We start from the raw sequence: 22,448 nt of genomic DNA on the forward strand, positions 1-22,448 counted from the left end.
AGTCTTCACAAGTGCAGACTAAAGTGAATCGTCTGACACACAGAAAACTCTATTGTTTCTACAGACACACCAGCCATCATAGATTTCCTGATAGAAAACGCCAGAGCCCCATAGTTTACAAACGCAGTCCAATATGAATCTTCCGAACCTTCAAAAAGCCCATAGCCCTTCATACAAGTCTACACACGGAGACCAAATGTGAATGTTATGACATTTGGAAAACTCTTTAGTTTTTCATCATCTTCGAACATCGGCCAACATGGATCACCTGATGGTTAGAAAACTCTATAGCTCCAAATAGTCCCATGAAGGGTCAACAAGGGTCTCCAGAGAATTATAAAAATTCTACAGACCAAAATATTTTTTCTTATTTCATCTTTGTTTCTGCAGAAAAGCCAACCATTTCCGATTGGCTTATACAGTATCTTTCACGGTGGTCCCACTATTATTCTCATCAATACATTGCAATTTGCTAACTTGTTAGAGCACCGTGTCACATGAGCGCTTCTGGTCCAACTATCCAACCATCTATGGTTGTCTTCCTCAGAAGAAGGTGAGCCATCTTGATTATTGAACAGGGCACAACACTAGTGAAGCCAAGATTGTGATTCTTAGGACTCTAGCTGTAATAGTTCCCAAGTTTTGGATCCCTCTGAACATATCACCAAGTTGGGAGCTGTCCTACTGCTAGTTCAAGGAAACAACAGGGTGCATGGAAGGATTTTGGGTTTGTTTGGTGTCACAAATGAGGTGACATTTTGCTTGTTTAGTGCCATGAGCTTGGGGAAGTCATGAGGCAGGATGGGTAGTTGTGGTCTTGGGGTGGCAAAAGAAGACTCCCCAACACTCAAGCCTGCTCCCCAGCGGAGGGTAGGTCGGTGTAGGATGCGGGGGGTGGGTGCGAGTTGGAAGGACAATGGGAGGGGGCAGGAGGAGGGGAGACACAGCGACCTAGCGACTCCGACGAAGAGAGGAAGGAGGGAGGGGTGTAATAATGGAGGTGGGCGGTTCGGTGCTTGGTGCTGAAGGATACACTGAAGAAGAAGAAGATCGCTGAGCTCGGATCGCGCTTTTACACCCGCCCTCCCCCTCCCTATCTGCACTCGATTGTGGATCCTGTGGAGAGCCGGGGAGCCGCCGAAGCACTGAGTGTATACAGCCACTCATATACACCGCTCGGTGTGCCCGTGTGAGTGTGCCCGAGTGAGTGTGTGAGGCGGCTGCGCAGCTCCTGTGCGCACACTACTAGCACACTGGCATTTCAGAGGAGGCCAAGCACACACAACTGAGAGAAAGTACTCTGCTCAGCCCGGCGGCGGCTCCCAGACCCCCGGCCCCCACCAGCATGGCTTCCGAGGAACTCTATGAGGTACAGTAACCCGGGGAGCCCGGCCGGGGGCGGCGGGGAGGAGGGTGGCTAGACATTGACCCTTGCAGGCAGCTCTTCTTCCCTTTTTCTCCTGACTGTCCCCCCCCCTCCCCTTCCCGTGTCCCCACATTCCGGGGAGTGTGTCTCCCGGTAGTTGGTTGTGTGTTGTGTGTGGAGTTTCTCCCGTCCCTTGCTTCCTCCCACCGGCAGCTGCACCTTCATCTTCCTCCTCCTCTTCCTCGTACTCTTGCGGCTCTGAGCACTCATCAGCAAGCAGTTTGCTGGACAGAAATCATGAGGAGAGCCAAGTGGTGGCCCGGCCTTCCTCCTCCTCCTCCTGTGATGAGGAAGATGAGGGGAGCAGTCGTGACAGTGACTTTGCTGTGTGTGGCGTGTAGGGAGAAGTAGCTGCCATGTCTTTGAGGGGGACAAGGAGTTGGGTGAGCACTTTCTGGACTTCTCGCACAACATATGGGTGCAGGACCCGGACTGGGAGAAGAAGTCATTTTTGTGAATATGCTGAGGCAGCAGTAGGCACGTAGCGTGTGCAGGAGGGGGGGCAGACACGTGTGACTGTGGACAGGGGCAAACTTAACAAAGTACTTACCTGCCACTGCTGGGACTTGTAGTGCCTCATCCTCGATCTCCCTCACCCAGGAAGGTGGTCTCCAGTTTGGCAATGATCAGTGCTGGCCACTTGTGCCCGCCATGTCATGGGTGCTTTCCATTACTTTTGTTAGTTAGCTATAATGTTGGGCACATGCCCAGCATCAGTTGACCTGGTGACATGGCATGAATTGCCAGGCAGGTGAGCGGCATGTAAAGACTTTGGTTTCTTTATGTAGCACTGAGGGATCATGGATGTGATGTGCGGCATCCTCATACATGTAGAGGTAACTGGATGAGACATTGTTACAAAAAGAACTCACAGTAAATAAAAAGTTTCTATGTATGAAACACATTGATTTGTGCTATTAATGTAGAGCATGTGTGGATGAAATACTGAAGACTTTAGAGCCATTAAATACACATTTGTGCTATTTACTGCCATATAGGCTCAATTTGGTTCATCTCAACTCAGTTTTGTTTGGGTACCATGCACTTTGCTTTCTGCGACAACAAAAAGTATCTGGACATGTGACCTTCTAGTACCACTTTGGTTTGCTTGGTACCTGGCCTAAATTTTTTTTTTAAACAAAAGCAGTCTAGAATTTTACAATGGAAAAGGAACTAAAGACCCTCCTCGCAGTCACCCTTACTATAAGTGGCCGCAGTCACCTTTACTATGAGTGCCCAAGATCTTTGTTAGAAATTAATAGACAGTAATAGGAAAATGTTGGATGTTTTTAGGTACATTGACCACACTACACATAATGCAGCCTTAATCTGAAGGATTAGCATGAACTGGGACCTTAGAACATTTCAGAGTATACTGGGGAGTTACTTATAGGGAACCTCTCTAAACAGCTGCAAAAGGCAGTATTAAGCAGGGCCTACGCATCAGAGTTTTACCCATAAAGCACATTGGGAGATGGGCAAGCTGGAATTTAGTAGGTTGGATTTGAGTAGTTCATATTCAATTGTCTTCTGAAAGATAAATGTCTATATAACACTTGGTCAACCACCTATCCTCTCCTACTACAGAAATAACATGCTTATGCCATCAGAAAATATAGTTTTTGGCTTAACCACAGCACTTTTTTGACTATAGTCAATTTTACAGTCTTGTGCAGCCAATCTATCATAGCCACCCCACATAAATGTAAAGGAAGTAGTCAGATTGAATTGCACACATCACCACTGCTGTGTAGCTAATGGCATAGATCTATATGTTCCAGTATATTAAGCATGTACTGGAGAAAGTGGAGAGTACTAGAGAGAATTGACTATTGGCTGCTGTGTAGACAGCAAGAATACAGTAGTTTCCACTGATGGGTGTATCCATCAGAAGACACTTGGGTACAAGCATGTAGGGTCTGGAAGAGTGAAGGTGAAGGATTGTGTATTACAAAGGGCTCTCCCATTACTTTTTGTGAATTTCTTTCAATTGGTAAATATCTTTTTATATAATATTTCTGTATAACTGTTGGGCTACAGTAGGGATCTGTAATTACAGGTAAGGCTGTTGAGGAATGAAAATTCTACATTTGTAAGGAACATACTGTATATATCTTTATTTATCCGTCTGTAGTGACAATTCTTTTATCTCAATACAGACTGCAAACTCGAAAATGCAGCCTATATTCTGCTGAGCTATGAAATCCAACAGATCATGATTTTCTTTAGGTTGAGCCTCCTAAAAGGAGTATTTCTGAAAATAACATTACTAAACTCTGAATAAATAGTCCTGTCAAATTGCATTAAAAAAAATCTCAACAGCAAGGTCTTCCTTTGATTGGAAGTTGTCTTAAGGGGAAGGTCATCATCTACACAGAAACAAACTTGTACTAAGGGAACTGTTCCTTGGGGGCATAGTGACCTTCTGGTACATGGGCATGTCTACTGGTTGTCATACTCTTCCTCTTCTGTTCATTTGTAACTGATTGATGTGCATTGCCGCAAATTTCACAATTTTGTGTCACCCCAGGTGTGGTTTTTTTCCTGTTATTATATATCTGCCAATATATATATTTATTCCTTCTCTTCAGTAAGGTCATGTGACTCTCAGTCTGAACAGGTGAATCACAGATCCTTGACTTCTTGTACAATGTTTTGTACCACACAGGCTCACCACAGGGCGAGACAAAAATTTCTGTCACTAACTACTACTGAGCAGACTGTTCCTGACAAACTATTGTAATGAAGGAGCTCACAACCTCTACCTCCTTGACTATATACTTGTAGTCTCTTAGATTATTTACGAGAATATAGAGAGAAGGATAATTGCATTGCTCTACAGCAGAAATATCTGAAATAATGTCTGTGGTTTGCTGCACACAGCAATGCGCGTCATCTTACAACCATGAAATGAGAGAGGGGAGTGTAAGCAATGGCTTGCCTTGCTAATGATGGGTTTGGGAATGGTCCAGTGTGGAGGAACTGGAGGAGGTGGTCCTGTCTGGTGTTGAAACTGGGCCTGCCCCGCACCCATGGGATGATGTCACAACTAGAAAGCAACAGCTGCATCTATAGACTGTGGCCTCTGATGCTCAAAACATTGACCCAGTGGGCCATGACAGCTATGTGTTGTCCCTACCCATAAGTGCTTCTCTACGTATTTCTGGTGGCGTGCACTTTTTCCCACATGAACATTTACAAGGAGAGTCCTCCATGGCGATATCAAGTAGGTACAACTTTCCTTGAAAAATAATGGCAGCTAGCTATTCTCCATCAAAACTGCACACAGGCTTTGGTTGGTAAAATGGAGTGAATTTCACTAAGTGGCACAGCAGTGACGGCACCACCAAAAATTTGTCCAGGTGGGAGTTAAGTTACAGAACAGCCGGATGACTTGGTGCAACTTGCTGTTTACTGGACATACATTCCTTTACATTATGCTGATGGCATGGAGGAGGAGGAGAAGCAGGTGGAGATAATCAGTATGACTAGGTGTCGATGTGGCCTGTCTACAAAGACCGTCATCGGAAGAAGGAATAGAATGATATTTCTCACTTGGTGCCTGCACGCCAAAGGCTAATTATCTGCATGCAGATCTTGCACCTTGCCATCAATTTGGGATATAGTAATGTTTAAAAAATTTCCCATACGGGACATAACTGGATGTTGCTGCTGCCGCCAAAACCAGCTGCTGTGGAAATGTCTTTCAGTGCCACCACCACCCAAGCTTGCCTTAGATCTACCCTAGTTAGGTCTTTTGGATGTTGGCCCTGTATGTCAGGTGAAATTTTTACTATTACAGCTGCCACCACACTATTTTTGTGATGCCACCCTGACCCGGTCTTTTCTGTAATAGAATCATCATTGGATTCAGTAGTGTCATCATCTTCCCCAATTTTTTGTGACTCAGCATGGCAATGGGATTCCTCTATGCCCTCACAATTCCTAACAGGTTTCCCTGTAATGCCCCTATGAGCGTTACCACTAATAGCACATTCCCTGCCACTGCTATAATCACCAACACTAATGTCTTCTACCTCTACATTCTAAAAACACTGGTAGTTCTTATTCAACTCATCAAAAAAAAAATAGTCATCTTGGGCTATGAAGAATATTCCTCTCAGCAGATGCAATATGACTACTAGCGAATGGGATCTGTGTCGGTAAAGAAGAACTGACTGACAGTACAGAAAGACAGCATGGTAAGTTATATGTTGAGGAGGAAGACACAGAAACCTGACTCAACAATTGTGGTTCACTGCCTTCAGAAAAAGTTACTGGTGGGGCTGTCAAGACCAGAAGTAGTGTTGCTGTTGCCATCCACATTCTTATTGTTAGTACTCACACAAGTGTTTCCTCCTCCCCCTTCTTTTGCCTGTTCCCTGTACTTTTTTCAGTCATTTTACTTCACTCTGCTTTATGAGTATTGTAAGCTGATGGCTGGTCAGGTAATGGAGGGGGTGTACATCTCACCCATACTACTCAGGTGGGTGAGATGAGAAAACTCCAGGAATATTTGTTCTCAGCAGACAGCTTTCGTCTGCTGAGCATTTTGGTAAATGATTCTATGTGAGGTAACCTATTCTATGTTTAGTTAGAGCCTAGCTGGGCAGGTATTTATTTTTGTATTGTTTCCTTTGTTCCTGCACTACCTTTTTGAGTGAAAATTAAACTCTACATTTGTTTTGGACTAAAAGAAACTGGACTTGTGTGTCTATGCCACCCCACCTAGCAACCCCAGACCCTGACAGTATTATTATTTTTATTTATTTTAGAGCACCATTAATTCTATGGTGCTGTATGTTTGGTTTATATGCAATACACAAAATACACAAAACAAGTACTATACTAACAGTGACCAACTGGAATGTTGGCATAGAGAACCCTGAACGCAGGGGTTTATAATCCATGAGGGAAAGGGGATAGAGACAGTAGGTGAGGATAGGTGCTGTTCAGATGGTGGTGTAGTAGTAGGCTTTATTGAATAGGTGAGTCTTCAAGGTCTTTTTGAAGCTTCTGATTGTGAAGACAATCTTATGTGTCATGGTAGTGAATTCTAGAGTATGAGGGATGACCGGGAGAAGCCTTGGAGGCAGTTGTGTGAGAAGAAGATAAGAGTAGAGTGAAGTAGGAGGTCTTGACCAAATCGGAGGTCACATGTGGATAGGTAGCAAGAGATTAGGTTTAAGATGTATGGAGGGGTCAGGTTGTGGATGGCTTTATATGTATTAAATAATGATTGTCAACAATTCTGAGACTGAATGTAGTTTTATGGGGATGCATGGAAGACTTTTCTCTCTGCTGGTTTCAGTATAAAAACTTTGGGAACCCAACGCACACCCGGTGGACCCCATAATAGTCTATAGTGTTTGTGGGTGACCGCTGTTTTAGGGCTCTCCATTGTTCTGGTCACCCAGCAGACCTGAACAACTCAGAGCTTGGCGCAAGTGTGAACTTTGCACAATTTGACTGAGGAATAAAAAAAACTGAAATAAGTTTTGTTTTCTTTTATGAGGAAACACAAAAATATTTGAAGAAATGTTACAAAGAAAATATTTTTAGGATTACCACTCCATCACATTGTGTATTGGTGAACAGAGCAGAATGGTTCACTGTTTTAGATTTGCGCAGGTGGAATTGGCGGTGTGCTGTTGGAACAGCAGTTTGTATGTTTTTAATGAAAAAAATTTAAACTCTTGCCTAAAAAAAATTTGGGGCCCCATGTCAAATGTTTGCTTTGGAGCCCGTCATTCCTAGATATACCACTGCTAGCATTTGTAAGCTTTTCAGAACTAAGTGCTGTGTATTATTTGGTGAAATAAAACATAGACCCTTCACTATCTCCACCATTACTTTAATGCATTGTGTTCAAGTTCATAATTCCTTACATAGTGTATATGACATCAGTACTGCAAGGTGTCCACCTGCCACTGTCTATTGGATAACAGAAAGTCAGGTGGTGCTAGAACATCACAGTCTGAATCACAGATGTGTGTCTTCTGTATTTCCTGTTTAATACGTTGGCGGACATTTTTATGTTGGTTCAAGACGATTCAGCATTTGTTTGGTTTCATTAAAATGCCAACAATTTGGGATATTCAGGTCGAATCTGGTTTGTGATTTATTGATTCACCTATCTCTTCTCCCACTTATAGGTGGTCTGTGAGCAGGAAAATTGGTATTGAACTAATGACAGTAACTTTAAGGCGACTTCCCCAGTTTTCAAAGATACCTTTCTTATTCTGCATTGCAGCTCTAATTTCAAATAAATCAGTGTTTTATTCTTTTGCAAATTAGGGGCATTTCTTCTCCTTCTGGGGCTTCAGTCTGCCCAATAATTGCCTCTAACTGATGCCCATTCCCTCCCCATTACTTGAGTGACATCTTCCATTTTCTCACGCATTGCAGTTAGGGGCAGTTATCTAGAATGGAGAGCAGAGACCCAGCAGAAGAAGAAATGCCCCTAGAGCCCTTTTCAGTTACTTTGCATAAAAATATAAACAGATTTTGATGAAAATGGAGCTGCAATGAGGAACAAGAATGGCATCTTTGGAAAGAATAGAAACAGCCCTAGAAGATACTGTCATTAGCTTGACAATGCTATTTCTGCTGACAAAATCCCTTTAACCTCTATATCACTATTTGACAATATCTGCTTCCAGTCTTTATCCTGAAGTGCAGCTCTTAACCTAGGACAATTGGCCCTTTTAAAATTGAGGCATTTTGCCCTCCCATTGTTTTCAATTTTAGAGGAATCTGACTAGATTATGGTCACTATTACCAAAGTTTTTGCCAACAGTGACATTTCCAACAATGCCTGCATTATTAGAAATGATCAGGTCCAGCAGTGCATCCTCTCAAGTTGGATTGTGTGCAAGATGGACCTTAAAATTGTCCTGCAGTAAGTTGATGAATTTCTTTCCATTTGCAGATGATGCAGAACCATGCCCCTTGTGATACCTGGGTGATTAAAAATATCCCATCAAGACCACTGTAAGCAGCCGTGCCACTTACTCTGCTTATAGAACTAATCCTGTGGCTTCACAGTTATGTTGGGGGAGGGGTCTCTGGATTATGCCAAAAAGTGTATTTCACATGTTTTTTGTGGATGTTCCTGCTCAAATTCTTTTGTCTCTTCATGTAGTCCCAGGCAGACTAGACCATTTGAGGTCAGGGCTCTGTGGGGTCACATTAGGACCCTTCTTTAAAAGAGTGATTTTCCGTTTAAAGTAGTACTCCAGCATTATTTTTCCTAACTAAGCAAGGCAGTAATTGAAGTAGATTCTGTTATTGTGATTGTTGCTTCCATGTCTAGTATCTGTGACCATTTTTGTTCTTGTTTGTGGAAAAAACTGCAAATCTAATACTAAAATGGACCTTCCAGAACCCTGGACTGTGAGGATGATGTCACTAAAGGTACTGGAAGATACTTAAAAAGCTACACAAACTGTTCTTGACAACAGTGGCTAATGTGGGCATGGTGACCCGACTGTGAGTGGTGAACTATAGGAAGTATATGTGGGGACTATAGGGAGCAGATTATATGAGAGGCAGAGAGGGTCATGTTCATTTGTATAGTCTTCCAAAAGTACATAGAAAATATAACACTGTATGTTAAAATGAACATTGATGTCAGGTTATTATTGCTAAATATAGTGAAAGTAGAAACAACAAGTCTTTAGGTGAGGAAACTTGATTTGAGTTTTAGTTAGCTGATTTCAGAGGGTTGTCCCAGATCAGAATACACATTTTACAGTAATCTATGGTCTGCAAACTGCATTTATTCTGGAGAATAGGCCATCCATTTAGCAGCCAGCTTTTCGAGTGCCAGTGGCTTTCTTCTGAAATTGCCACTGGAAGATTGTTACTCCAACATAACTATAGAGATTCTCTTTTCTGGTGTAAACAGAAAACTTCTCTCATTTTGTAACCCTCTGAGAGTCTTAGTTGGGCTCTGTGATCTACTAATGTAATCTCTCCTTCATGAGAGATTACATGAGATCATGACATCAGTCTCTATAATTATTAATGTGTGAGGAATTAGTCCACCTCAAAACAGTGCTGTAACCTCTGCAAGTCAGTGAAAGCCATGGCTCTATTGCACAAATCAAATTCAATTTTGTTGGTCTAGCAGCCATAGTAAGTACTAAAAAACTTACTAGCTTTCTACCAATCCAGTGGGACAAAGTTCACTTAAACATGTCAAAAGAGTGATTCTGTATCCCAACTAAGGCCGGGGCCCCACGGGACGGAAACACCACGATTTACCAACGGCGAAAACGCAACGGGGAAAAAACCCAGCGTTTTACAGTACAGGCAAAGCAGAAATGCTGGCGGTTTCCATATAGGTATAATTGTAACAAAGTCCATGGAGGAAAACTATGCAAACTTTCTGTTTTAAAGCGCTGTGGGAAGAACCGTGATGCATTTCCGCCGTGTTTCTTTTTTTCCCACAGCGCTTTATTGCTATAGGATGTCCAGTAAGGCCTTAGCCTAAAAGACAACTGTGGAGAATTGGAATAAGCTTCCCACCCCAAATAAGATGATATCTGATGTTAAGGTTAAATCTGCATCTGGAGTGTGAATAACACTTGGTACAGGGTTTTCCAAGACCGTTATCTCCTCTAATTCATACCTTTTTGCTATAGGAGTGCTAAATATGCTGATCCAAAAATTCCCCTCCAGCAAAGAGTGTGAGCTATTCTAAACTCTGTTAAAATGCTACAACTTTTCCAATGAGTTTCACAAGCTCTCTTAGAGAGAAAACATTTGTGATGACAACCATGCTCCGTTTTTCTTGTAGTTCTACCTACTTTTCTGCAAGGACTTAAAAAAAAACTAAAATACCTGATCTCTATGTGAAAATTAGGCTTATTGTGGCCTCATGGACTTTCTTCTCTACATTTATGTGGAAACCTGTGTCTGTCAGGGTAGACTTAAACATTGATCTCTGAATAATGAAGACCTCCTGATGAAGATGATATATGAGAGAATATCCACGAAATGTTGTATATTAGGCAGTGAACTCCCTTTTCTCTTACACATTCATCATCTATGTGGATGTATATAGGGTGTTTGATAGGCCAAACACCATCATGCAGTAATAAATTTAATCTCTCCACTTGAACTGGAGTAGACACTTTTGCTTTCGAGCAACAAACTGTTCAAAAGTTTGGGGTCACCCTGACAATTTTGTGTTTTCCATGAAAACTCACACTTTTATTTATCAAATGAGTTGCAAAATGAATAGAAAATATAGTCAAGGCATTGACAAGGTTAGAAATAATTATTTTTATTTCAAATCCTTCAATACTCCATTTGCAGCAATTACAGCATTGCAGACCTTTGGCATTCTAGCTGTTAATTTGCTGAGGTAATCTGGAGAAATATCACCCCATGCTTCCAGAAGCCCCTCCCAAGAGTTGGATTGGTTTGATGGGCACTTTTTGCGTACCATACGGTCAAGCTGCTCCCGCAACAACTCAATGGGGTTGAGATCTGGTGACTGTGCTGGCCACTCCATTACAGATAGAATACCAGCTGTCTGCTTCTTCCCTGAATCTTGCATAATTTGGAGGTGTGCTTTGGGAAATTGGCTCCAATCAAGCGATGTCCACAGGGTATGGCATGTCGTTGCAAAATGGAGTGATAGCCTTTCTTATTCAAAATCCCTCTTACCTTGTACAAATCTTCCACTTTACCAGCACCAAAGCAACCCCAGACCATCACATTGCCTCCACCATGCTTGACAGATGACATCAGGCACTCTTCCAGTATCTGTTCAGTTGTTCTGCATCTCACAAATGTTCTTCTGTGTGATCCAAACACCTTAAACTTCGTTTCGTCTGTCCATAACATTTTTCCAATTTTCCTCTGTCCAATGTCTGTGTTCTTTTGCCCATATTAATCTTTTCCTTTTATTAGCCAGTCTCAGATATGGCTTTTTCTTTGCCACACTGCCCTGAAAGCTAGCATCCCGGGGTCACCTCTTCACTGTAGACATTGACACTGGTGTTTTGCAGGTACTATTTAATGAAACTTCCAGTTGAGGACCTGTGAGGCGTCGATTTCTCAAACTAGAGACTATAATGTACTTGTCTTGTTGCTCAGTTGTGCATCGGGGCTTCCAACTTCTCTTTCTACTCTGGTTAGAGCCTGTTTGTGCTGTCCTCTGAAGGGAGTAGTACACACCATTGTAGGAAATCTTCAGTTGCTTGGCAATTTCTTGCATGGAATAGCCTTTATTTCCAAGAACAAGAATAGAATAGACTGTCGAGTTTCACATGAAAGTTCTCTTTTTCTGGCCAGAGAGTTTAATCAAACCAACAAATGTAATGCTCCAGTTTCTCAACTAGCTCAAAGGAAAGTCAGTTTTATAGCTTCTCTAACCAGCAAAACTGTTTTCATCTGTGCTAACATACTTGCACAAGGGTTTTCTAAACATCCATTAGACTTACACAGCAAACACTATCTGCCATTAGAACACTGGATGGTTGCTGGAAATGGACCTCTATACACCTATGCAGATTTTGCATTAAAAACCAGATATTTGCAGCTAGAATAGTCATTTCCCACAGTAACAATGTATAGAGTGTATTTCTGATTCATTTAATGTTATCTTCATTGAAAAACTGTACTTTTCTTTCAAAAAGAAGGAAATTTCTAAGTGACCCTAAACTTTTGAATGATAGTGTACACAGAGTGAAATGAATCTCTGAGATAAAAGCAAAACATTACCCTTCCCATTTGTATCATCTTAACTGTTTCCCGTTGCTTGGGACACTTGCAATGGACCTGTGGAAATATGGTACATATGCCCTTACCCGGTTCGGCCGTATTCATGCCTTCAAGATGGAAGTGGTCCCTCGGTTCTTGTATCTGTTCCAGGCGCTTGCCATTCACCTTCCATGTATCCTCTTCACCCAAGTTCTGTTCCTTTTTGGGAGATTCGTATGGGGTATGGCACAGAGTAGGATAAAATTTCGAACTCTGACCCGTCGGAAGGACAGAGGGGGTGCGGGCCTGCCTAACCCTGGACTTTATTACCCCTCTGCAGTTTTGCATCGTCTTTTTGACTGGTGCTACCGTAGCGCGGCCAAGCAATGGGTTTCTGTCAAGGCTGACCTGCTCTCGGTTCCCCTACTCTGATTCCTCTATTCACACTTCCTTAAGACCTGGGATTCGGTGTGCTCGAGCTGGAGAGTGGCAAGAGTTCCTGGCCCCTTAGTCCTCTGTTTTGTAATCCCATGTCCCCCTGTCCGTCCCCCAAGTTGCTCTACAGATAGATTTCTTTATTGTTGAAGCGGCGATAACGTTAGACTTAGGTCGCTGGGGACCCACCCCTCCCTCCGTTGACCCAGCTGCACACTTGTACCTTCATTTATCATTGCTGGAGTACGGTCAAATTGTAGCCTTTTTTGCAGAAATTCTCTTTGTCACCCCATTCTTTCCTCCGCTGTGATTGACCCAGAGTCTATCCTTTCCCATGCTGACTCTTCCCTGCATGCACTCTCTGTTCTTTACAGTATTCTTCTCTGAGATTCTACTACTGAGGTCTCTCTCTTATACAGGCCTTTGTGAGTCAGATCTTCGCACAAGCCTTCCCCTTGCCAATTGGGATAGATCTTCCTGTTTGCTCATAAGCTCCCGTTGGCTTGTGGTGCATAAGAAAAGAGCTTCAAGATTTTGTCTCTGTGGTACCAATTCCCTGACTTCCTCCATAGAATCTATCCTGCTGTGACTGGCTGGTGTTTGTGCTGTGGTTCTGAGAAAAGTACCCTGTATCTCATTTGGTGGGAGTGTGATGTTTTCAGGCCCTTCTGGGATGCTGTATTCGCTCTATATACTAAAGTGTATGGTTGCACCATTGCCATAACTGGCGCTTCTTTCAGTTATTCCTGGCAGGATTTCTGCGGTAAAGACGGATTTCCTGGGGCACTTCTTGCGGCTGCTAGAAAAGTCATTCCCAAGCTTTGGTGTTGCTCTCCTGTGCCCTCCCTGGTTGAGTTTCTACAGGAGCTTCTCCTCTTTTTTTTCCCCTGATTCAGTGCTACCTTGCTATTCTTCTTTACCTTTCCTCTTGAGAGGTTGCTGATCATTCTGCTCTCCCCCTGTTGTCCTCCCCTTCTCCTGTATGTGTCCTCCTGATTGCTATTTCCATTGTGTGTCCCCTCTGTCTGTTTGTCTCTCTTTTATTTGAAGATGTTTTATGGTCCCTTATGTTTGGGCCTTTCGTCCCTTTGTTCTACTGACAAGGCTGTTAATGTATTGTTTTCCAAAGTGTTGGGCGGGTACTCCCCTTGCCTTTTCTATAAGGGTGAGGCCTGTGTGCTTTTGTGCAATTTGTTTATTTACATTGTTCTTGTCCTTTTTCTATTGTATTTGAAAAATCTTTAATAAACATTGATTAAATATAAAGGGAAAACATTATTTTATAAACGTAATCTCAAGTCTGTAATGCTCACTAACTAAAAACTTTTTTTTAAGAACCTGTTTAAGGAGTTTACATTGACAACTGGTCTGACTGGTCCATCCTACTTTCCAACTGGAAACAGATGTTTTATGTAACCTTTCTGTTCCGGATGAGCTGGGGAACTATTTCCCATCACTAGCACTTGATCTAAAATTGCATCTAAGCGCCAATTCTCTTAAACCTGGGTTTCCATCTTTAAAACAGATTGTTTCGGACTGGAAGGCATAGACCGTTCTTCTCTATATCTAAGATCCAACAGGCTGAAGTAATTATTTTCAGTCTTGCACATATGTTCTGGATGCTATCAGAAGTTTACTTCTTACCTGCCTGTTTTTTTTTTTTTGTTTTGTTTTTTTTTTGATATGGTAAGTCCTGAAAGAACCACCTTCTGCTCAGAAAGGACTCTGTCCCTTGTTGGATGAATGTTTGAAGTGTCTCTGTTCATGGTTATTTACCTGCCCCCAGAGCTTGTATGACTGGAACTCTGACCGAAAGGGCCATTTGAAAGAGTACATAGGGGTATTTGTCTGTGAAAGACTTAGAAGCACTATATCATCCATCTTATCTTCTTTAATGAATTTGGGTCTATACAAGGACTCTTTTTTTGGGGGTACTTGTGATTGTGGTTGCCTCCAAGAATGCTCACTGGGGTATTCTTTTGGATTCCACTGACCATAGTTATTCTAAGGATTTAGTTAGAGTTTTTACCAATGTATAAGTAATTTTGTAGGAGGTGTCTTGCCTTCTAAGTTCACACATCTGTTTATTGTTTTGTTTGCCCATTTCATATGATGCAGAAGACTAGTTGACACTATCTGACTCCCAGTCTACTTCCATGGGGTATAAGGGACATGTTACAGAGGACTTGCTTGCAGGATTTTTTACTAGTTGAACTGCAGAATACTCTGAAGAGGGTTTCTGCCTGTTCACTATTATAAATATGCTGATAGCCTCACAGGTGTCTGCAGTTTCTCACAAGCATGAACCTTCCCCTCACTGCCCAGACCCGAACTCATTGTCCAAGTCACAGGGATATACTCTTGTCTGAATCTTCCTTCCTTAAACCTATACTCCTTTTGAGAGAAGGAGGAGCAGTATTTTGTGTCTTCAGCACCCACACCGGGAAATTCCCCACAGAGGCAATGCTGCAATATAAAGTATCATGTTCCATGTCCATTAGAAAAATTCCTATGTGCATATTATCTCATTTAACATTGCAGTAGGTCACTTTGATTTTCCTTCCTCTTTTCATGAAAGTGGCCGCCAGCACCCTAATGACTAAATTTTGCTATTCTACAAAAACTTAGAAAGACCTCCTTTTTTCCCCTAGAAACAGCACAGTTCTTTTTTTTTTTTTTTTTTTGTGGGTTGTCCAGTATTGAAGCTTCGACATATTCAAGTAAATGGCACATGAAAATAAGCATGATAGCCAAAAGTGTTCTAAGTTGTACACTGAAAAACTGAAAATTAGATTATAGAAAATAGGATATTAGAAAGTATTGAGGGCATTGTTACCCACATAATTAAAGAAGTGTGTAATTGGCTTTTGTCAGTCAAAAATGACTGCAACAACGATTAATATCCGAGAATGCCAACCTCTGGTTTCACAAATAATGTATAATGTATAGTTAAAAACCTTAGTGCCCTTCTTATTAATCTTTCTGGCATGGTTCTCTGAAAAGACAGACTTTTTTTTTTTTATTGCCTCTCTGACTACTGTAAGCACATTGGGGTAGATTTAGAATGCCCTGTACACCAGTTTTCAAGTTTTTAGGCAATAGTTTATAGCTTTTTCTCCTATACACCTCCCTCAACACTTTTCTGAAGGAGAGTGTGGTGAGGGGCATGATTTGGCATGGGCTGGGCCACCGGATTTGTGACCATTTATGCCAGTTTATTTTCATAAATGATCTCTGTAATATATATCAGTTTCGAGTAGGCTTAGAATTCAGCATAGGTGCACAGCCTAGCGGAGACATTCGCCTCGTCATAAATGAGGCTGGCCTACCATCAGTACAAGATATATTCATTAGAAACAATTGTGCTTTGGTAGTCTGAGAAAATCTACCACTGTTTTTGGTCAGTCCACCATATATCTCAGACTAGTAAACAGTGGCGGATCCAGGGTTTGCAGAGCAAATTAGGCCCCGCCCACTTTTATGTTGACTCCGCCCATTCTCGTTCATTTTTCATGTGATTCCACACAGTATAATCCTCCTACAGTCACCCATAAATTATATGTCCCCCCTCCATCTCTCCCCATTTTCATATACACCCTTCATCTACCCCTAGTTTCATGTCCCCCCCTCTATCTCTGTCCCCAGTTTCATGCCATTCTCCCCCTTTATCTGCCCTCAGTTTCATGTCCCCCCCCGTCTCTGCCCCAGTGTCATGCCGTTCTCCCCCCTTCATCTGCCCCAGTGTCATGCCATCCCCCCCTTCATCTGCCCCAGTATCATGCCATTCTCCCCCCTTCATCTGCCTCAGTGTCATGCCGTTCTCCCCCCCTTCATTTGCCCCAGTGTCATGCCGTTCTCGCCCCTTCATCTGCCCCAGTGTCATGCTGTTCTCCCCCCTCCATCCACCCCAGTGTCATGCTATTCTCTCCCCTTCATCTGCCTCAGTGTCATGCCGTTCTCCCCCCCTTCATTTGCCACAGTGTCATGCTGTTCTCCCCCCTCCATCTGCCCCAGTGTCATGCCGTTCTCCCCCCCTTCATCTGCCCCAGTGTCATGCCGTTCTCCCCCCCTCCATCTGCCCCAGTGTCATGCCGTTCTCCCCCCCTCCATCTGCCCCAGTGTCATGCCGTTCTCCCCCCCTCCATCTGCCCCAGTGTCATGCCGTTCTCCCCCCTTCATCTGCCCCAGTGTCTTGCTGTTCTCCCCCCCTCTATCTGCCCCAGTGTCATGCTGTTCCCCCCCTCCCCTTCATTTGCCCCCCAGTTTCTTTGGGCCCCCTCCATCTCTGTCCCCAGTTTCATGCCGTTCTCTCCCCACCCCCTTCATCTTCCCCAGTGTCATGCCGTTCCCCCCCCCCTCCAATTCATTTGCCCCCCAGTTTCATGGGCCCCCTTCATTATGTTCCACCTTAATATTTAATACAAAATAAACACTTACACTCACCTTCCGTCACTCACCTTCCATCGTTCCCCCGACGCTCCTCTCTCTCACTCCAGTCACATACGCGATGCAGGAGCTGTTAGCTGCGGCCCGACTTGCGTGTGTAAGCGTGATGTGATGACGTCATCGCGCCTACACACGCAAGCCGGGCCGGAGCTTTAAAGCAGGAGCTGAGCTCACAGCTCCTTCTTTAATCGCGATTCAGCTCATCGGCGGACAGACACCGATGAGCTGAAATCGTGACAGGCAAGTGCCGGGGGGCCCCCAGAGGCTCTGTGGGCCCCGGCACTTGCCCGACTATGCCGAGCTGACCGGGACCATTTTGTTAGGGCTGGGCCGCGGGGTCCCGCTAAGCGCGGGGCCCCGGGCGGTTGCCCGGCTCGCCCGGCCCTGGATCCGCCCCTGCTAGTAAAACACAGTGTGGTCATAGGCTGGTTGATATTTTACAGAAATTAAGAGGGAACAGTAAATTGGACTGCGAATGAAATATTATAAAGGAAAACCCAGGAATTTTCTTGCTGCCTCAGGGTTGTGTTTGATTCAGACCTTTACACCATCCCCCATATCCAATAACTCGCACGCTCATGTCGCACGCCACAAGGATCTCCATAATGCTGCACCTCCCTACATTTACTCTCGAATTTCTATCACCCATCCCATGCTCTCCGTTCACTCAATGACCTAAGACTAACATCCTCTATTATCAGAACCACCTATGCTCGTATATAAGACTTCTCCTGAGTTGCACCACTTCTCTGGAATGCTCTATCCCGGCCATCAGATTAACTCCCAATTTCTACAGCTTCAAGTGCAAACTAAAGACTTATCTTTTCAGATAGGCCTATCACAATTCTTAATGTAAACCCTTCTGTAGTTAGAATCCCTGAAATAAACCCTCCTCTGTGCACGCTTCCACATTACCCCACAGGTAATATGATGCTGTTTCAGACTAACGTTATATGCCCAGGCACCATCTGCAGTTAAAAGACACGACTGGTGACGGCTGATATAGCTTTATATTTGTGTAATGACAATAACCTCTATTACAAAAAAAAAATGAGAAAAATTCAAATCCTCCCCCTTTTCCTAGAAAACAAGTAAATAATAACCAACATAAAATTAATTAAGCATCCCCACATCCTAAACTACAAAAATATTTATTCCATACCTGTGGAGGTAAAAAAAACACAAAATCAATTAATCTCCTGAAAAATTTAATAAAAAGTGATCGAACATCATATGTTCACCCTAAACGGTGTAAGTAAAAAGTACAGTACATCTTGTGTCCCAAAAGAGACACCTTACATTTTACAGGTGTCAGAAAATGATGACTAAACCTTATTGCATTTTTGAAAGTTTTTCTATCTTTTTTAACGTAGATTGTGAGCCCCATATAGGGATCCCAACTCAAGCACAGGGAAAACATACAAACTCCTTGCAGATGTTGTTCCTGGTGGGATTCACACCCAGGACTCAAGCGCTGCAAGGCTGCAGTGCTAACACTGAGCCACCATGTTGCCCCTAAAGTTTTTCTATCTTTGTTAAGGTATCACTATATAAGGAACATGTCATTTTTACCAAAAAGTGAAAGCTGTAAAGCTAAACCCTAAATTTGCTAATTATTCTTGGAAGAAAGTTATATTAATGATTTCCCTGCTTAAACACTTAATGTTATATCAATTTATTTTTGGGGTGGCCATAATGGAGACGCTTCTTTTGTGGAATGTCTTTATAGACTATGTGCAGCAAGTGTGTGCTTGATGGTGATTGCGATGAATGTGAGTCCCGTCTTCCTTTCTCAGCAGTTTTCCTGCTATCTGTTATTTTTACTTCCTATGTTCTTTTACAAGCTGCAGGGCGGGCTTTGACTGTTTGATGGACAGAACACTATAAAGTACTAAAGCAGATATAGACATTGCCTCTACCATGAAATCTTTTTTTATTATGATTACTAGAAATCTATAATAATGCAGATCAAATAATATGCACAGTAAATGTATATTACATTACACAGATTTGGAGAGAAAGCATTTGCATGCGGCAGGACTGACAATGTATTTACAGTAAACTCAAGGTTAGCTTTGTGTTTACATAGTGAGTTAACAAACACTTGCAAAACCATTATCAGTAAGCTGTAATTATCTGATCTGATTGCTCAGGACCAAAGAGCATGAAATAACAGCTCAGGAAGCAAGTGTGATCCATCCAAGAGAGCAGCGAGTCTCATCCTGTTTAGATAACAGGCCGGTACCTTGACAAACTTGTGTAAACAGTGGAAGGAATAATTTCGCAGAGCAGGCAAACAAAGCAGTATTTCTAAAGAAATGTATTCAGGAAAACTCTTGAATTTACGTAAGGTAGCAGAATACTCCTTTAAGGACTGGGCCAATTCAGGACCAAACACATTTTCTGTTGTTTTTTTTCTTGGGTCTTTTTTTTTTTTTTTTTTTTTTTTTTTTTTGTACATGCAGTTTTGAGGGCTATAATTTTTATTTTTTTTCCAGCGGGGTTATTCAAATATAAAAGTAGAAAATGTAAACAAAAAAAAGAAATATTTTTTTTTATGTAGCTGACAGATAGTGTTGTATGAGTGGGGGTGGGGGCTAGAACCTTTGATGTGAGTGTGCTATTGGTGTTTTTATTTTCCTTGATTTTTTTTTTTTTTTTTAATATATATTTATTTATTTTGTGGGGCATTTCAATAGTAATTTGTTTGTTTTATGGCTGCTTTCCCTTGTAACTAGGGCTGATACATTTACAGCCTCCTGACAGGGATGGGGAAAGCAGAGATGGTAATAAACCATAGCTGTTTTCTCTAGAGGGGCTCCAAAATCGTGCAGCTGTTTAACACTGCAAGGATTTGTGGTATGCCTTTGCAAGGTTAAAGGGGCTATATCAGCAAAATTATGCTGTATGAGCCCCACATATGCGTGAACAGCCTTTAAAATGGCTATTCAGGTACCGCAAATGTTATTTTAAACCTCCCCCCCCCCCCCCCCCGTTTTAAAATAAAACCATAAAAACATATTTGTAAATCATACCTATCGTGCATGGTGGGCGATCCTCCATGGTCCAACGTCATCTTGCTGTCACACCTTCCTCTTCTTTCTTATTCCAGCAACACCCTCCTGTCCTTGCTCTTCCCCGCCTACATCTTCTTTTCTTCCGTAATGAAGAAGTTCGCGAAGGGTACTTAGAACTACAACAAAAATGGTGCCGACACGTTCGCAGTAGGAGCGCTACTGCGCACGTGCGGGATTTGAACACAACCCGCCGGAAGAACAGAAGATCAAGGCGGGTTGATCAGAAGAGCCAGGACAGGAGGACGTCACTGGAAGAAGAAAGAAGAGGAAGGCGTGACAGCAAGATGACTTCAGACCGTGGAGAACCGCCCACGGTGCATGATAGGTATGATTTACAAATATGGTTTTATTTTAAAACGGGGAGGTTTAAAATACCGCTAGCAGTGTCTGAATAGCCTTTTTAAAGGCTATTCACGCATATGTGGGTCTCATACAGCATAATTTTGCTGATGGAGCCCCTTTAAGAGTGGAAAGTCTGGACGTATAGTCAACTGGTAGTCCAGAAACAAATAGCAACCTCTTAGCATTATTATGCCAGCATATTAATTATTTCCATTACTGTGAACTCCATACTTCTCCGTGGCTAAAAAATACTCCTCAAAAATGACAGAGTAGTATTTTGACTAGTAGTTCAAAAATGTAGTGTGAAAATCTAGTGAAATCAGCCATTCTGAAGAACTAAGGGTAAAATTAAAATAAAAACTTGCGGGCCTTTTTCTAATAGAAAATAAAACCTATGACATTGTGGTAAATATTTGTACAGCCATTATTAATTATGTCTTCATGTTATGTCTCTCTCTAATAATCTTCTTATTACTGGCAGCATTCTTTTTCTTAGCAAAGGCATTTTAGTTAAAGCAAAACAAATACATCAGCTCACCTGCTTCTGTACGTTTCTCTACTATGCCCCATTGGTAGCATGCAAAGCAGTGCAGCATCCATAATCCAGCACTCAGCTTCTAGGAAAAAATGAGAACAAAACACGGCTTATATTGGGTATGTATAAAAGCAGAGGATAAAACTGCTGACACGTTATGAATCAGATGAATCTTTCTTACTTTTGGTATAAAGGCTAGGTTTTTCTACTGGAACCTGAGTGCTGGATTATGAATGCTATTAGGTCCTCCTCAATTCCAGATACTTCTGTCTCTGCCTTCTTAGTATTTGCAAGTTTGTATGTTTTTGTAATATTATGCTTCACAACTATTTATAGTTATGTACCTTTTTAGTCTTTTATCTGATGTAATCCACAATCTTTTTAGTTTACTTTTACGTTGCTAATTTAGTATTTTATTTGTAACATTTTTCCTTATGAATGACTTGATTTAAAGCACACATGCTGTAATCTGAGAATAAAGTTTGTGTCTGTAGTGAAATGATGGCCTTTGCTCATGTTTTATATTACTCATTGTGAGGTGAGGTACTTTTATATATGTCCTGGAAAAACAATCTTGTATTTTTTTTTTTTTAATTTTTAGGTAGAAAGAATAGTTGACAAAAGGAAAAATAAAAAAGGTAAAGTTGAATATTTGGTGCACTGGAAAGGATATGATAGTGGTGATGATACCTGGGAACCAGAACAACATCTAGTAAACTGTGAGGAATATATTCTTGAATTCAATAGAAGACACAATGAAAAGCCAAAAGACAGCAACTCAATATCAAAAACAAATAGAACATCTCCCAACAATGCCAGAAAGCAAATCTCTAGGTCAACGAATAGTTCTTTTTCAAGAACTTCACCAAAATCTTTGTCTCTTAGTAAGGATGGTGACTCAAAAAATACTCAGCTTTCTACCAGTCCAAAATTACGCAAAAGTCCTTCTCATCTAATTCCAGTAAGGAAGAATATGGACCTTTCTAGATCAGGTATCAAAATTCTTGTACCAAAAAGTCCAATGAAAAACAGGAATTCAGTAGATGGATTTCAGCATGAACCTGGAGAAAAACTAAACCATATTGAACAAGAGCAGGACTCTGTAGCACCAGAGGTAACAGCTGAGAAACCAGTTGGAGCTTTACTAGGACCTGGGGCAGAAAGGGCTCGAATGGGAAGCAGACCAAGACCCCCATCACTAGTGCCACAAATTCAGCTGCCATTGACTGTTTCCACAGCATCAACACTGTCTATAAATGGAAAAGGTAAGATTTAATGCTTAACCTGTATGAAATCAAATTAATTCTGGTTGTTGTATATAACAGTTTTTACATGTTTTTTTTCTTTGATTCTGCTAATTTCCAATTTTGATTACAAAATCTAGTGGGGAAGATCCATTTTCCTGCTGATTTAATTAATTAGATTTTTGTTTTTTGACACATTTCTGTTATATGTATGTTTTCTACAAGTG

General features: G+C 42.0%; 1 protein-coding gene across 1 annotated transcript in view; it reads left to right on the forward strand.

The window, feature by feature from the left end:
- Window positions 1-1,062: 1,062 nt before the first annotated feature.
- CDYL (chromodomain Y like) overlaps window positions 1,063-22,448 on the forward strand; it is a 46,703-nt gene continuing 25,317 nt past the window's right edge. The window contains exons 1-2 of the mRNA XM_075270755.1: window positions 1,063-1,369; window positions 21,579-22,242. Of these exons, the coding sequence (XP_075126856.1) occupies window positions 1,346-1,369; window positions 21,579-22,242 (688 nt within the window). The 5' untranslated portion in view covers window positions 1,063-1,345. The remainder of the gene's footprint in view (window positions 1,370-21,578; window positions 22,243-22,448) is intronic.

This window comes from Leptodactylus fuscus, chromosome 4, assembly GCF_031893055.1.
Source record: "Leptodactylus fuscus isolate aLepFus1 chromosome 4, aLepFus1.hap2, whole genome shotgun sequence".
Classification (NCBI taxonomy): Eukaryota; Metazoa; Chordata; class Amphibia; order Anura; family Leptodactylidae; genus Leptodactylus; species Leptodactylus fuscus.